This window comes from Protopterus annectens, chromosome 2.part0 (genome assembly GCF_019279795.1).
Source record: "Protopterus annectens isolate FY-2018-M chromosome 2.part0, PAN1.0, whole genome shotgun sequence".
NCBI lineage: Eukaryota > Metazoa > Chordata > Ceratodontiformes > Protopteridae > Protopterus > Protopterus annectens.
This window is the reverse complement of record NC_056728.1, coordinates 986,843,481-986,862,021: the sequence shown is the minus strand read 5'-3', so window position 1 is coordinate 986,862,021 and position 18,541 is coordinate 986,843,481. Positions and strand designations below refer to the sequence as shown.

General features: G+C 38.8%; 1 protein-coding gene across 8 annotated transcripts in view; it reads right to left on the bottom strand.

Moving 5' to 3' along the window:
• MPDZ (multiple PDZ domain crumbs cell polarity complex component) overlaps positions 1 to 18,541 on the bottom strand; it is a 3,829,210-nt gene that overhangs the window by 1,911,493 nt on the left and 1,899,176 nt on the right. For all 8 annotated transcript variants that reach the window (XM_044061234.1, XM_044061239.1, XM_044061240.1 and 5 more), the window contains one exon: positions 17,036 to 17,159. In XM_044061234.1, the coding sequence (XP_043917169.1) occupies positions 17,036 to 17,159 (124 nt within the window). The remainder of the gene's footprint in view (positions 1 to 17,035; positions 17,160 to 18,541) is intronic.

Here is an 18,541-nt window from a genome sequence, read left to right as displayed (position 1 = left end):
ATCCTGCAAGAAATCTGAGGTATCTTCTGCAATCTGGTCGTATAGGGACGTGCAGGTATGCCTCCTTGAGATCTAGAGTCACCAGCCAAGACTCCTTGCCCAGCATGGGAAGAAGCTGCTGGAGAGTCAGCATTTTGAATTTTGGAACAATGAGGTATGTGTTCAGTGCGGACAAGTCGAGAATAGGTCTCCATTGATTTTCTTTTCTTGGTACTAGGAAAAGCCTGGAGTAAAAACCTTGGCCTTGTTCCATAGGTGGTACCTTTTCTATAGCTCTCATCCTTAGTAAGTTGTTGATTTGTCTTAGAGCATCTGTTTTTTGGCTTGGTGGTAGGTTTGGCATTCCCCTCTTTTTTGGTAGAGTGTGGAAGTGAAACCTGTAGCCCTTGTCTATTGTTTGTAAAGTCCATTTGTCTGCTGTAATGTAATGCCAGTTGTTTGAAAATAAGGCTAGCTTTCCGCCCAAGGGAGCTTCCAGTTGTTCCCTGGTAGGCGGTATCAGAGCCAAGTCATTGTGTCTGCCCTGTGGAAGTGGTTGTAGTTGAATCTGTGGCAATACTTCTCTGATTGGTAGGTTGCCACTGACGTCCCCTGTAGGCACCCCTAGATTGATTTCTGGCTCTTGGGCGTCTATTTCTGCCTCTCTGTGCTCTGGAGCCGTCTGGAAAGGACCAATTCTTCGAAGGCCAATTTCTGCTAAACCTCGGAGGTTGGACCTGTAAGAAATCCTTGACTGTTTGGACAGATTTTGCTTTTTCTTCCACCTTCTTTAGAACCTCCTGTGCAGGGGAGCCAATCAAACTTTGTTTCTCCATGGGAGCATCTAGAAGTTTTGATTTAACATGGTCTGGTAAAGATTGTTCTTTTAACCATGCATGTCTTCGAATCACTGTTCCAGTCATAGCTGATCTAAAGGAAGCCTCCAGTGCATCATAGCCACATTTTAAGAAATGGTTACTGACCTGCTGAGAGTTATGTACCAAATCCTGAAGAGACTTGCGGTCTAAAGGTTCAGGAGAGGACATTTTTTTATTTAGCTGGTCTAACAAAAATTCCTAATACTGAATCATATGAAATTGACAGTTTAAGGCCCTAGCCGAAAGAGCAGCAGAAGTATAAACCTTTTTACCCCATCTCTCTAATGCTCTAGATTCCCTATCAGAGGGGAGAGGGTTTTTGGCAGAAGCAGCTGCCACACCTTTCGGGCCCTGTGAAATGGTTTCGGGGTCTGCAACAGGGGCCTTATACAAATGGTAGTGTGTGTCTGGAACCCTGTAATATCTGTCAGGCTTGGCAGGGGCCGGAGGAAGAGAATCAGGAGCAGTACAGGCATCATTAAATGCATCATCAACTACTGTTAGTACTGGAGGAATGGCTAAAGGCCTATGCTGTGGCAAGTGTAAAAAAGTCCTTAGCCTTTTCCTTGAATCTGAAAAATCCTGGCCCTGCCATTGGAAATGCTCCCTCATAGCATGTAAGGTTTCCCCAAAAGAAAATTCTTCAGGAGGAGAAGCAGAAGGAATGGAGTCTTCTGCATCAGAATCCTCATAAGGAGAATATGGGCCTTCCTGAGGGTCTGTAATGTCCGAATCCTCCGAGGAATAGTCTGTAGAGACAGGTTCTGGGGGTTCAGTCCTAGGCCTCTTATCTGAAGGGGGCTGAGAGGCCCTGTCTGGGTGAGGTTGGGATCCCCTGATCAAAGAAATGAGATCCTCAGCCAGGCTGAGTATTTGAGAACTAGAGGTAGGCCTATGTGGTGGAGTTTTAGCAGGTAAGGCCTTAGAAGATTTAGCTGCTTTAGCCCTGGCAAAAGCCTTGAAAGACATAGAAGCAGGGGGTCTAGCAGCCCCACGTGCAGGGGTAGATATGTCTAAAGGAATAGTATCTGACAAATCCTGGGTGCCTGCTTCTGTAGCGGTAATTTCAGTAGCAGATTCGACCATGCTGTGTGAGGCCACGGCTATAGGAGGCATGCTTTCGGCCGAAGGAAGAACCGAGGGCTCGGTTTCAGCCAAAACCGAGACACTCGCGGTTGGCCTAACCGCGGACCACGAGTGTCGGTCCTTTTCCTTGCGTTTTTTAGCTATTTGTGTAGCCGGAGTCTCCGACGGCATTTTGTAAGCAAAAGCGGGACCAAAAAACTCCTCTGCAAACTCCGACCGATGTCTAAGTGTCCGTCGGTTGAAGGAAGCACAGGCTAGACAAGCTGATACGTTGTGGTCTGGGCCTAAGCAAGGAAGGCAGTAAGAGTGGAAATCCTTATGAGGTATTTGTTTGCCACAAGTTAAACAATTATTTACTTTTTCTGACATCGGCTGAGGCAAGAATGAGTCCCCAACGGGGTACTTAGCTTTTTAGAAGTCTTCGGTAGTAGAAATCTCTGGATCTGACCGACCAGCACTTGTGAACAGCTTCTGCTTCGGGCACCACGCGGCAAGAAAGACTGAGGAAAATGGCGTCGGCTGATGCCTTTATACCCAATAAACAGCAGCTATGACGTCGGGTGAAGTGCGACATCAGCCGAGGCCAGACCCAGACTTTGGAATCCGGCCGACCGAAGGGCTGCCTGAGGCAGGACAACCCATATGTTAGGACTGCAGATGCATCCTTGAAGGACATCAAGTACATTCTGTCCTTATCCATATCTCTCTAGTTCACTCACAGATGTGAAAACAACTTGCATTCCCTCAGTTAACCAACTTTTAACCTTAAGAAAAACTGCAGTGGCTACCTTTGAATAAATAAACTAAACTGTGCACTATTACACTTAATGCATTCACGTGCTATGGAACCACCTGCAAAAGTATTCACTTTCCCAGTTTCAGCCTTCATTTATTTTCAGTTAATTGACTGTCAGTTTCCCTTTAAATATGAATTATAATGTTTCTTACACAAATGACTCAGAACACACTGTTAGCTAATTTCCCTATTATTTACTTGTGTATGTAAACTCATTATCCACAAGTGAAATAATTTGCTGATGGAAAAAAATCTAGTAGAGTTATAAATGCAAGAGAAGACTGTAGTAGAGATCATTCAGAGCACACTGGTCAAACCTACACCCATCACGGACCCTCCGTACTTCTAACCAACAATTACTTGATATCTACCACCCAAAAAGGTCAGTAGGCAAACTACTCTACAAACACTCCCTTGCCCATGCTTGGAACAAACTTCCCCTTGACTTACGTTCAATCTCCCACACCTCACACTTTAAAAATGAACTAAAAGCTTATTTTCTCAATTTCAGAACCTGCCCTTGCCATGACCCTACCTAGTCTTCCTTCCCTTTATGTACCCTCAAAAGGACCATACTTAGTACCTCATTACACCTCTCTCTCCAATGTGTCTACTATGCATTTGCACAATTTTATACAAACAAAAAATGTTCATTGTTGACCTATTGAACTATATCAATGTAAAATTGTTACTTAGCTTCTTTTTAATACAACTTTAACTTTATGCATGTAACCCAACATATGTGAATCTTTTTGCTATAACTGCTATTATATCAATATTGTTTAAAATTGTACTTCTTTAAAAATGTACTACTGGAGCTTTTCTCCTCGGGTCTCCATTGAATATGGGCCACAAGCCCAGTTGGACAAACTCGGTTAACAAATGTCAATAAATAAATAAATAACCTCTTATGATTACTTGCTTGCATCTCTTTTGTTTTTTTATATTTGGCTAAAAAATGGTGCTAATGGAAAATAAACAGTTCTCTTCAAGTGCTAGAAAACTACCATTTTTCATACTTTACATTTTGCTGCTTGCTTATAAACGTTTCCCTTGTCTGCATCACAAACTAAGAATGTTAGTCTATACTTCCTCCTGAATAAAATTAGGAGAAATTATTATATTTTAATACTCATATAACATTATAAATGCACTTCAGCATCCATTGTAAACCCAAGATGACAACATTATATTGCTTATATCCAGCCTGTAACAGTCTTCTACTGTAAAACCCAGATATATTACAGGCAAAAACGTACTTTTTTTAATATCACTAGCGCAAACATCAGTTACTGATAAGACCCCCCTACCTCACACTTAAAATTCTGTTGCACACTACAGACAATTATTTTACACTATAATATGCAATTTACTTCAGGAGATTTAGTACACAAATAAGACTGACAACAAAAACTTTTATTTTTACTTACTATTATATCTTTGGTTTCTTCAATGTCCTTCAAAACATTACTGACAGTGGGAATTATGCTGTACAATCCTCCCACCAATTTACCACAGTCAACAAACTTCCAATCTTGCTGTCACTTTTTCTTCCAGAAGCATAGATCTCGTGTCTAAACTGTATCTAATGGAAATAATTATTCTTATTCACTAATTTCACATTATTTCTGGTCTTTCTCATCATCAAAACCTCCCAACAATCATCTCTGGTTCAAGACCTAGGTACTCCTGATTTTTCTAGTAGGCTCCTGAGCTTTTTTTTTTTTTTTTTTGAAAAATGGAAAAAGCTTCATTGGCAAATTTTCTCTCCATTGGGCTTTCTTACAGTCAGAAGAATGAGAGGCAGAAGTCCTTGCTAGCTAAACATTTATTTATTCATTTGACTGTTCTGTATCAATAATGTGTTTAATCCACCAGGAAAAAAAATTCCAGAGAGAGATGGATTTAGCAACTTGAATCTCACACTTGCCTCTTGATATCTGTTGATTGCAGGGATAAACTTTTTTTCTCTTCTGTCTCATACATAGTACATTATTTCCACAAATATTCTGGTGTCCCCAATTTTCCCTTCTACCACAGTTCTTTCAGGAGCAGCTCTGTCTAGTAGCATGAGTACATCTTTACTAACATGTGTCTTGGCTGGGATCTACTCGAGTTTGTCGAAATGCCATATCATCGAATCCCAGTTTGTCGACACTGAAAAAATTGAAATCCCACATCATCAAAAGAGCGGAACAACGAAGATCCACCCAGAGTAAGCAACCAGGTACCCAAAAAGAAACAAAACCAAATCGTACAATCCCTAACCCACCCATGTGGGAGGCTACACCCCCTGCACCCCACAATGTGGGGTGCTGTGCCTCCTAACTAAATATACCAATTCAGAGATTGCACTACAGTTGGGAAAAGGGCAAAGGTCACCATCTCAAACAACAGGTTTCTTACCCTGGTAAGATATCTGTTGTTCTGCTGCTTCGATGAAGTGAAGTTCGATATTTTGAGTGTTCACAAAATGGAATTTGATAAGCTGACTTTGACAAAGTCAGGTACACCTCTTGGCTGCTTTCTTATGGCCAGATCAGGAGCATACATCCCATTTTGGAACACTAGTCTGATTGCTTGTTTGTACCTTTAAAAAGGTATACCAGAAAATCTCAGGTTTCCTGTGTGCTCTGTCTTGGATTGACTAATTTTGTGAAACGGGTCTTCTTGAGTATGCCTTTACTTCACCTTCTTTCTGCAGAACGGCTGCTTCAAGCTTTTTTTATTCTTTCCTGTCTTTTGTCATTTGACTTGATGCAGTCCTACAATGTCTCACTCATTTTAAACACTTCTGATTTATTTTTTCCTCCAAGTTACTGGAAATAATCTCCTGTAGCTAAGCTGAAACATGAACTTATTCTCGCTGAACACCTGCAAGTCTCTTCCCACCTGGAGTTGTTTTATTTTCCTATTCTAGTTGATTTTTTTTCTAACTTTTTCCAGATTTCTTCTTTGCAGACATCCAAGCAGTGTAATGACTGAATTTTAACCAAATTAACTTTTACTGACTTTTTCACACCACTTTCATGAGACTTAGTGCTTTCCTATTTATTTATTAAAGAGAGAGGAATTTAAAGCATGGGAGGTTGGTACAATTCTAGAGTTGCTACAGAAGAGAGAAATTACTTCAGAAAGGATAGCTGTGGGTGACATTAAATGAAAATGGACTTCAAAAGAATTGTAGAAATAAGAGAGAGAGATCTGGGAAATAAGTAAAAATGAATTTAGAGGAGTTGACAAAGGTTGAAGTACTGCATAGGAATGGGAAATCTCAGAGAACACGAAAAGGAGGAACTGCAGAATGATGAGCAAAATAAATAAATAAATAATGGCACACTTGGACATTATGCATGAGTTTTGAAAGGTTGCTTGTTAAACAACCATTTCTGATAACTGTAGAATGCAAAAACTTTGATCTCAATGATTTAGAAAACAGAAAGTCGAAAGAGTTGCAGTCAAAATGAGGCAGCCTGTGATGACGTGAAAAATAACCACAGATCCTACACAGGTATTAAAAGTTATTTTGGAAATTTATGAAGATCTGTATAAAGCAGAAGAATGTGGAAGCAATTAATAGGCTCAAATGGAAATACTTACAGAGCTATGTCAAAGTTAAAATAAAATAAGATAGTAAGCCATGTCTGTCACATCTAAACTGGTAGCATTAAGTAAAATGATAGGCTCAGGCCATCACACATAAACTGATGCCAGTGATACAGGATTTAAAGCCTGTACCCCGACACACTAACCAGCTAGCAGCAGTATGAATATATTATGTGCTCGTTCTTGGTTGGAAAACAGTTTTGTCACCAGAAAGTGTGTGTAATCTTGCCATCACTGTATTTATTGTAATGCTATTAATACCAATTTGTTGTTTGAACATCCAATTTCCAGGTCTAGTTTTAAATTTAAAACTATGCTACTTGTCAGACAGAAAATGTAGTTTATCTTGCTAATTGCATTGCTTGTCCTAGTTTTTACATAGGTAAAACTAACTTGAAGCTAAAGCAATGAATTTGTTCACATTTATCAGAGATTCGTAGAGGGGTTGAAAACAATGCCCTTTTTAAGCTTATTCAATTGAAGGGTGATATGCATCCTTTTAAGTTTTGTGTAGTTGAGGTAATAAATATAGGAATAAGGAAGGAGTGGTGATATTAAACTTCAGACTGAACTTGCTGAATGTAAATGGATAGATTTTTTCCGTGCCTCTACTAGTCCAGGACTGAATTTTCAGAATAGTTTGAAACCTGTTCTTAAATTAAAACATGCCTGTATAGATTAGCTTTTTAAAATTAGTTTCCTTATTTGTGTTTTAAATATAACCCAGCTGTGTATATCTGTATATGTTTTTTGTCTTGTTTTATAACCATGTTGTTGGGTATGGTTAATTGTTAGGTTTTTAGCTTATTACATCAGTGTCAGGTGCACTTAATTGAATGCTGTTGCCTATTGGCTAATATTTATATTTAATGTAACCACTGACCTAGCTTTTTATGCATTGAGAAAGAGTTTTTGCTTGAAAGCTTTGCGTTGTGTTTTGTTACAACAAGCTTTGACGTTGTATTCCTGGCTTCGTGTTTGCCCCAAAATTATCTAAACATTCAGCCTGAATTAGAGAGACCACAAGTGAAAATGAATCACCTGGAAATCAAACCAGAGAGAGAGCATATAACAGCATAAATGTGAACAGGAAGAAAGTAAGCATAAGCAAGAAGCACAAAAGAGGTAAAGTGCTGAGGGCAGACCTGTGCCACCAATTTAATCTGCCACTAAAATCAGGGAACTAAGTTGGCAGAGAGTAATTACTGGATCAGGAAGGGGTGGAGGTTAAAACTGAGTGGGAGAAGGTTGATGGGCAAAGATGAATGACAGAAGCTGCTCGGTGATGGAAAAATGTGTGTGTGGATGCGGTATAATACATAAAAATGACAGGCATGGACTACAAAATGCGTCAAAGGGAGAAGGCTTAAGTGAAGGTTGGTGGAAGTCTGGGTTAAAATTATGTCAATTATTCAATAAGGTTGGAACAGTGCAGACATGATTTGTAATTTATGTAAATGTAATTAGTAAGATGATAAAATTGGTTTTGAAAGAATTAGAGATAGTGCTAATGTACAATCAGCAGCAATATGAAACGGTTTAAATAACTTTCTTACTTATTTACTGTTGCAGTTGAGTTTTCGAGTCTGATCCAGGTGAGATCCCATCTCAAACTTTTGAGCAACCCCTAGTGGCACTGGCAGTTAAGATTTGATTGAAGAAAGCACAGAAGTAACTTGCTGAAATGGCTTAATAAAGGTTTGACTTATTATTGCTAGTCTGAAACATGATAATTTGATTCCCATAAGGGAAGCCTTGCAATTTATTTAAAATATTTAAAATTGGGAAATTAAAAAGCAAGTCATTAATTTTCTGAACAGCAAGTAAGATATGAGAGCCACTGACTGCGCAGACGCTGACAGTTTGCCCTCATGCCTGAAAGTCCTATCACAGACTCTGAGTGTTTGTGTGTGCATGCATGCACATCACAAAATACCCAAGGACTTTGTTCTTGCACATAAATGAGAACATATGCCCATATCTGCACTATGCGACGAAAACACAGTCACAGAACAAAACTTGTGCTTTGTATGTATGAGTCTGTAGCTGTGCCCCTAGGTTAAACTGCAGTCCATGTTAATGTAGTGTGCAACTACTGGATAATGCCTATAGCCAATATGAGAACTCTACAATACTGTTGTTTGTGATATCCAATATGATACAGTAATAGTAATCAGTCCTCAAGCAAAGTAACAAACATCTTCTGCATGAGATGTGCATTCTTGAACTACTATGTGGCACAGTAGCTCACTAATCAACAATATACAAAATATGTAATGTGACAAGTCTGTGTGCTGTGATCTACAGCATTATTTCTTAAAATAGGAAGGTAGTGATAATCTGTGGTAAATTTCAGATTAGGATTTTAATCTTAATTTTACATAGCGCATGCCTGTGAGTTCTGTTTGTACACCAACTTCTGTTTGGAAAAGATGTATTTGTGAGCCATAATCTAACTTAACACTTCAGAAGGTCAGAACAAGCATCATAAATAGTTATTAATTCATGTCTGGCAACCTGAAATTTGTCTGTGATTTAAACAGAACATGCTAGAGAGAGAGAGAGATCTGTGTCCCAGATACTGCCCCTCCTGTGGAACAGGCTTCTCATCCATGTGAAGCTGAGTGTGTCTATTACGCAACTTAAGCACAAACTAGACCAGTGGATGGGGAATACAAAACTTACACCAGGCCTTGCACCCATGTCCCTTACGGAAACTTATAGCTTATACATGCTTGGCCCTCAGCATCCTGTTTGGATACAGGACATCATTATTCTTTCAGGAAAACTTGGCTAGGCTTAGAAAGGCTCCCTGGGTCATTAGTCTAGTAACAATCTATGAATCTAGGTTATTAAGTAGAAATAAGCAAATTACGGAAGAAGTGCAAAGAAAATTGTGGAAATACAAGCAGTATATAATTTTGGTTTTGGCAGTTTAAAAGTAATTAGCAGGATGTGGGGTTGATACTAACCAAAACGTAATGTGATGAAGAGATGGTTAGGGAAGGGGTCGATAAACTTAGGGCATCACTCCACTCATACAAAGAACAAGCAGATCACACACCTGCATACATGTTGTGGGTCTGGTAGTGTAGAGAATACAATCTTCAAAAGTATGCCAGTACTGTAATAAAAAGGAATGGAAACTTCAGTTCTGACTTATTATACAAGGCACAGCACAGCTGACAGGAATAAATGTAGAAACTGCAGGCAAGATGCAATGCAGAAAAAGAATAAGGAGGCAAACTTTAATCACTATCAACAACAACAAAAACAATATGAATGCACTAAATAATTGCACAAGTGGCCAATGGGAGTGGGAGTGGGAGGGAGAGATCTTCCAGTATTACAAATAGGTAAAAATTACCGTTGCTAATTTTTTTTGTATTATAATCTTGTTTATAGACCTAGGGCACTGAAAGCAAGTGACAACACATTCACATTGATAAGAAAAAGGGTTACAGATTATTGAAAATTATCCCTGAAGTAAATATATACTCTTCCTATAAATAACGCAGGTTATGAGGGGAATAGAAGAGATGCACAACTGAGGTCACCGAGGCTGAATGTGACTCTTGCCAAGCCTTTACATTATCAACAGTAAACCTATAAGAGATGCCATAACAGCAACTTTGCAGAGTTTTCACTGTAAAGCAGATTAAAGGAGATGATTAGATGGGAGATGCATAGAAAGTGAACATGATCCTTGCCAAGCCTTTAAACTTCTCCCAACACTATGACCAAAATTTGGCTTAATGGGGTACTACCTCAAGAGCTTTAATGCCTACATAGCAGGTTCAATTGACCGAACCATCCATGGTTCCAGACATCACTCCTTTACCGAAAATTTACCAACTGTCATCCACTTGAGATGGGCTAGTCAGCTATGGTCACTTACTCTCATCCTTCCCTGGTGGGATACTTCGATAGAAAAAAAAATCACTTGTCAAAACCCAATTGTTTTGAAAGAAGGCAGGACCTAAACCCCTAGACACTGTGGAGCTGGCTTAATATACCACTTTTTACATTATTCTTCAAAAAATAAAAACACAAGAGGCTATTTTAAATCAACATGAATTATGCATAAACGAAAAGCTCTTTTATAAAAGCAGACATTTCAATGCCTTGGAATTTCTCATTCATTGAGGACAAAATATAACATCAATAAATAATGTTCTTAATCAGAGATTCTACAGAAAGAACTGAAAAATCAGACAAGCATGGATCATGTTTACCAAATATGAGCCTCATTCTGAGGGTCTACCGCAAAACTTCTAATAAATAAGACACTGACTGCCAAAGATTAGCCTTCTACAACATGTACAATTTCTGGAAACCTGGGCTTTTTTAAATGGAAAGATGAAAATGTTCCTATTTGAACAAACATTTTTCCTTCCACACTGAACAGGGGGTCCTGATGGAGAGATGAAAAGTCAGCAAGCAAAGGAGTGTAGTAGTGCTGAAACTGAATTCATCCTCAAGCCTTCGTGTGGACCATGTTTTTCACAAAATCTCACCAAGGCAACACTGATATATAGACTGCATTTATATAGCATATATCATGGACAGAAGTAAATCAAAAATAAAAAAAAAGACAGCTGGGTGCACAAGACCCAGGATAAAAAAGTGCCCAATCCTGGTAGGCGCATTGATGCCAGGACTGGAAAAAATTACAGTGTAGAATCCTAAAAACACGGAAAAAATCCTACAATGGGGCCAGGCCCGGCTCAAGGGGAGGATGCCCCCCCGTTGTAGAAGGAAGTAGTAGTCCACAAAAACGACAAAAACTGATTGGCCAAAGAAGAGCCATAAAGATGACAGAGTGGACTATTGAGGATAAGAAAGAAATTATGTATTGTTACTATTATGTAAAAAGCCCAGAATTTCCAGACACAAGAAATACAAAACGATTAAGAGAGAAATTAGAGGAAAGAAAAATACTTCCGCAGGAAAAACTGTCACAAGCTTCAAATAAAAATTTGCTTTCATTAATACAACAGATTTTTGAAAAACAATATACAGATCAGGAAACTTTGATCTCTTTAGAAAAAGAAGCCTCTGAGGAAGTGAGAAAATAGAAACAACAAAACCTTGAGATATTTGAAAAATATAAAAAAGAAATATGGACATGGGAAAGAAAGAGAGAGATGATATGGTGGGATATTTATGCAAAGGAGAAAGCCAAGGTAACTAGAAGTTAAAGAAATAGAAGTTGAAGTTATGGAGTGCTTGCGAAGTGAAGGATTTAATGTAAAAGTCTAAAACAGACTACATCACAGCATGAAGGAATGAGTCCCCAGAATAAGGAAAAGCAACAAGATCAGGAGACATGTGAAGAAGAAATATGGACAGGGGAAAGGAAAATAGATTAATATGGTGTAATATTTATGCAAAGGAGAAAGCAAAACTAACTAATGCAAAAAGAGCTGCACCAAAGATATTTGAAGAAAAACACAGGCAAAGGAATCCGGATATGGAAAACTTTACAATACAAAAAATAAGAAGACTAAGAGGAAAAGTAGAAAAAGAGATTAGTAATTTAGAAGTCAAAGAAATAGAAATTGAGGTAATGGAACAGCTGCAAAGAGAAGGATTCAGTGTAGAAAAACAAATGTAGAAAGCACCACAACAGGATAGAGCAATGGATATCCAAATTAAGGGGACACCAGAGGAACAGGAAGCAACAGGTCATTTGTCATATCAAGATATTTTGGAGCCTTCCACAGGAAACCAGTATAAACGTTCACTTGAAGCTAGACAGGAAGGAAAGGAACAGGAAACTGTGGAAACTCTGATGCAGTCAATGTTGAGGAGTGATAGGCCAGTGAGTTTCCATATGACAAAACAACAGATGACAAACGATGAAATTGAAGAGAATGTGCCACAAGAAGATGGTATAGAATTTTCTATAGAATGCCAGCAAGAAATGGAAAACAAGGGACGTGCCCTCAGTATGGAAGAAAAGGAGTTACGAGAAGAGTTGCTCGATTTAGTAGACAAAGACAGATATATCAAGATCAATGAGAGAGAAAGACTGCAGAATGTTAATAAAACCCCAAAAGTCAAAAACTTGATAAAACAAATGAACACATTAATTAGGACTCTCCCTAGAGATCCATGCGATATAACAGAAGTAAACAGAATACATTACTGTGCTGCTAAATTAAAAACTGATAAAATTCTACCACAGGAACATAGGGTAGCGAGGGACAATGGGGGGGGGGGTGAAAGCGAATACCATCATGGAAATATCGAATAGAGAAAACTATAAAGCAGCTAAGACAAGAAGTGTCACTGTTAGAAGATTATAGAAGAGGGAACAGATCTACAAAAATATTAAGAAAGATAGATGTGATTAAAGCAATGCACAGTATTAGAACAGACCAGGATCTATTATGCACTTTTGGAGATAAACTAAAAATTTCAAAACAGGGGGAAAGACTCAGAAGATACGAAGATAAATAAAAGGGAAAAGCACAAAATAAGCAATTTAATGATGACCCAAAACAGTTTTATAGAGAATTGGGAAATAAGGTAAAAGGAATTGATAGACCACTGAAAAAAGAGGAAGTAGATACATTTTGGAGAAGTATCTATGAAGATCCTGTGGAACATAACAACAATGCTAAATGGATAGCAGTAAAAGAAAGAATAAGAAGTTTAAAGGTATGGGATATGAAACGGGATGGGCTTTCAAAAGCCAAAAACACAGCATCAATGGAGCCAGATGGTGTCGCAGGCTGCATCTTGCACGAACTACAGAACAAACTAACCCCCCCCACCTAAACATGCTGTTCAACCTCAGCCTCTCTACAGGCTATGTGCCCATAGAATGGCGCACAGCAATGGTTATTCCGCTCCACAAAGGAGGAGCCACAACTGACCCTGGCAACTATCACCCCATAAGCCTGACTAGCCTGGTCTGCAAGGCTATGGAGCGCATCATCATGGAACTCATTAACAAAGACATTGGGAACCTCCAAATACTTGACCCAACCCAGTTCGGCTTTGTTAAGGGCAGATCATGCCTACTAAACCTGGTTGACTTCTTCGAGACAGTTACCAAGGCCATAGACGAGGGAAAGGTGGTTCACACAGCCTACCTTGATCTCGCCAAGGTGTTCGACACCATTCCTCACTCGGGTATTATAGAAAAACTCACCAGCCTGAACATAAACCCCTACATCACAAGATGGGTTGCCAACTGGCTTACAGACAGAACTCACACGGTAAGAACAGCGGGCTCCAGGTCTGACTCTAAACCAGTCACAAGTGGTGTCCCGCAAGGCTCAGTTCTGGGACCCCTACTGTTCGGCATATATATCTCAGAAGTACAGGCAAACACAGGAGGACTATGGCTAACCAAGTTCGCCGATGACTGCAAACTGGGAGCCATAATTGACTCTCCGGCTGACACGGACATCCTCCAAAAAGGCCTTACTGAGACAGACACCTGGTGTCAAAGTCATGGCCTCAAGCTAAATGCCAAAAAATGCATAGTCATCCCGTTTGGGAAAAACAAAACACCAACGAATTACCACATAGGCGGCAGCCCCCTTAATACAGAAGAGGTAATAAGAGATCTGGGGACCCAGGTAGATAGTAATCTCTCCTTTGACAATCATACTGCCAAAGTAGTTAGTAAATCCTTCTATGTGTCCCATCTAATTACTAAGGGGTTCACATCTAGAAATAAAGAGGTTATAGTGCCCCTCTACTCGTCACTCATCAAATCCATCATAGAGTATAATGCCCCATTTGGGATGTACCTCACAAGACACTTCCAACAGCTTGAAAAACCACAAAAGCACCTCACCAAGAGGATTACTGGCCTCAAACATATGTCCTATGCAGCCCGACTGAAAAAACTCCGGCTGTACTCAGTGGCATATCGCTTACTCAGAGGTGATCTCTGCCTGACTTACAAAGCCATGTCCAACTCAGAATTGATGGACATGCTCCACCTAAAGAAATCCAAGTCACTGCGAGCCACGTGCTCTAGTGAGCTAAACCTCACCACAACAATAAATAGAACATGCTGGAGGGATAGATTCCTGTCACAGAGACTCCCCATGTTTTGGCACAAAATTCCTAAGTACATTAGGCACAGCCCCTCACTAACACTCTTCAAGAGAAGCCTTGACGAGTGGATGGGTAAAAGAAAGTACACCCCTGGGATCACTTCATTGGCTCTGCTTGACAGAGGCTCGGTTAATTAATCAATGGGGTGGCGAAAGCCGACATACTCTGGCTAGGCTTATAAATGCCCTCGGGCAGATAGCCTAGTACCTACTTATGAACCTATGAAATAACTGCCAGAGAGATTGAAACAAAGTTGAGATAAGCCTGTAATTGGAAAACCCCAGGCCCAGATGCAGTACCTAACTTTTGGCTTAAAGTATTAACTTCTTTACACGAGGATCTAGCCATGAGTAAGAACTATTTATATGCACACCCCGAACAGACACCACACTGGTTAACAACAGAAAAAAAAATGCTCTTACTTAAGAATGAACCTGCAAGCTACCCTAAAAATTATAGACCAATAACTTGTCTTCCGACATCATATAAACTATATACAGGGATTGGTGCCGACAGAGTTTATAGTCATTTAGAAGAAACCTCAATTATGGCAGTAGAACAAAAGGGCAATAAAAGAAAGTCATATGGAGCAAAGGATCATTTGTTGTTAAATACAGTTATAGTGGAGAACTGTAAGAAAGGGAAGAATCTAAGTATGGCAAGGATTGACTATGAAAAGCATCTGATAGGATCCCACATTCATGGATAAAAGAGTGTTTAAAAATGTATAAGGTACATCCAACACTGCTTGATTATATTACAGTAACCAGCTTAGGTCATGGCTATAATTTGGCTTCTAGAAAACAACAAAGTCTAATGACTTATCTTCTCTTTGTCGATGATTTAAAATTGTATAGCTCATCAGGTGAGGAAATGAAAGCACAGCTGCAGGTTGTCAAAACTTTTTCATATGATATTGGAATGTCATTTGGTCTTGATAAATGTGCAAAAGCAACCTTTAAAAAAGGAAAATTGCAGCACCAGGAAAATATCAATTTGGGACAAGTGATATAAAAGAACTTGAGCAAGAGGGGGTGTATGAATACTTGGGAATTGATGAAGGATCAGCAATAAAACATGAACAAATGCGAATAAAGCTTAGTAAGGAGTACTTTAGAAGACTTAAATTAACAGCATTGACACCTAAGAACAAGATCCAAGCTATAAATGAATTTGCTCTTCCTGCCCTAACTTATAGTTTTGGAGTGATTGACTGGCCCCAAAAAGTGTTGGATATATTGGATATTAAAACAAGAAGGATGCTTCATGCTCACCAAATGATTTATAAAAATCAGTGTATACCAAGATTATATATTTCCCGTTCTGAAGGAGGGATGGGCCTCCTTGAAATTGATTACATGTATAGATCTGCAATCGTGGGACTCCACACATCTACTGACCTTACAAGATCCAAATGTAGTGAAAGTTTTGAAACATGAGGAGAATAAATCTAAGATGACATTTCTGCTTAATTTAGCAGAAGCATATCAACGTCAAGCAGGAATGGAAATCAAACCAGAAGTGGTTAAAGACCAGGCAGCAACTGAATGTGCTAAAAAGCAAAAGAAAGAATATAAGGTGAAAGACCAGATGAAAAGGCAAGAAATGTGGAAAAAACATAAATATAGTTGCATGTATAGAAAACTTCTGGAAGAGACTCATGTTGATCCAAGAGCGTACACAGGAATGGTTAAGGAGAGGTGAATTTACATCAAGAAATGAAAGGTTAATATTGGCAGCCCAAGATAGTGGGCTACATACATGCTGGTTTACTAAGTCCATTGAACATGTGGGAGAAACAGACATATGTAGGTTTTGTGGAACCGAATTGGATACAGACACACACCTTATTGCTGACTGAGACTCTCTAATGGAAGAGGGACTGTATACTGAAAGGCATAATAATGTGGTGAGAGTGTGCAAACATTATGGTATCAAAGTGGCTAAAAACACTAGAAACATGAGCCACAGAGAATCATAGAAAATGATGAAGTTTACATCACATGGGATCACCCAATACCAACAGTCCAAAAGATAGATGCTAGAAAACTGGATATAGTAGTCCAAGAAAAGAAGACAAAAGTAGCACTGGATCACTGAAATCGCCACACCTAGTGACTACAGTGTCTTGTGTACAGAGAGACAAAGTCATAAAATACCTCTATCTGCAGGCAGAAATGAGAGCCATGTGGAAGAAAGATACCCAAACGGTTCCAATAGTACTAGGAGCAACAGGTCTTATAAAAAATAATTTACAATCGTATTTAGATATGTTACCAGTTCATGTAACACTGTACGTACTGCAGAAGGAGTCATTACTGGGCACATTGCGAGTGCTGCAAAGAGCACTTTTGGCTAACATCAAAGAGTGAAACAATACTAACTTCATGAACTTTAATCGTACTTTGACTTAGGAATGGGGTCCATTCGTGTCATGGTATTAGAAACCCAAAAGACTTGGAGAAATTAAAAAGAAAGAAAATTCAACCAAAAGACATTTTGTTCTATTCAATAAATATGACCTTAACTTTCAAAATGAAATGATCTTCCTGCACAAAGAGAAATAATTAACACAACCACAGTCATTACTGTAATCAAAAGACTTTACCAAGACTGGAACTGCCTTTCACAACAGTAATAGTTTTTTCAAGCGTTTTTCCATATTCTGATCGGACTTCAGCACGACTTTCCATCAGAGACTTTAAAGGAACTTGATCTGACACATCTTGCTCCTAATGAAAATGAAACATCCACCAAAATTTGACTTCACAAGACTTCACATAAAAAATGGAGCAGTACATTAATAATAAAAATCAATCACAAACTGATAAATCATTGTGCACCCCCCCCCCCCGAGTTCTTGTTTTGTTAGTGGTGCATTAGGAAAAAAAAATGTAGAAAAAGACAATTTCATGGTTACTTCAAACAATGTATGAGAGTATCCATAATATTGCTCTACATTCCAATAGGCCTACTGCAGAGTAGCTTGACCTGCCACACAGATACCCTAAACCAGTACTTCACAACATCACGCACCACACCAAGACAATGAGCCCAGCCCTAAGCACTTTCTCCAAATCAAGAAAAACACTGAAGATACAGCACATTGTTTTCAGTTATATACAAATATACATACTTACCCAAATTCTATCTTCAACTGCAAGAGAGAGAGTAGACTCATTCAAACCCAAAAGTGTGGCAAAGGATATGTATTACATGCCTAGCAGTGTCCTTTCAAAGATGATGTGATATGGTAAGAAAGAAAAGATAAGTGAGTATGCTAACCATAACAGCAGACACTCAAATCACAATATCTCTGCTGTGGACTTCTAAGATAGCTGCACACTGGACTCTCCCAGTGTGAAACCTGAAAAAAAGCCAATACAATTTTTCAGTTTGGGTAACATTCAAAAACTGCACAGGCTGGAAGCCATCAAAGACGAAATCTGAAGAAAATAACAGATCTTGTTAGAAATTATATACTACTAATCAGACATTCAATATTAGGAGAACCAATACTTAAACTGGCAGAGAGGATAATGAGTATTGACTAGTAATATCCTTGCCAGAAGCAAAAATGTACCATGTGAGTAAGAGCCTTAGAATGCCTTAATGTAAGGAAGTACAGAGATATTTTTTATTAATGCTGGTAAAAATTTATCACATACTTAAAGACTCTGACTACCAGCAAGTAACTTACAGCCATCTTAGATAGTATAACGTGTACAGGTACTTGGACATACTTTTCACAAATGACATTTAGAAGGGGGAGTCAGGTTAGCGTGAATGAATATTTAGATGAAAACATGGCTGAATATAAAAGGTAGACATGTATAGGACTTCCACATTTAATTTTGGGCACATGTGTATTGAGATAGGAAGGAGTTCACTTGTCAAGACAAGGAAAGGGAATTCACACATTAGAATATTTGACACAAGACAGGATTTTTGCCAAGTCAATCACTTCACAGACAGCAGCAACATTTGATATATCTTTGCCGGCTGTTAATACTAGGAGAATTTAGTAATAAAGATCTTTATTTTTTTAATGGAAAATTTGCAACTTTCCTACAAGAGTGATGTGATTGTTTGTGAAACACTGTTAAAGAACAAC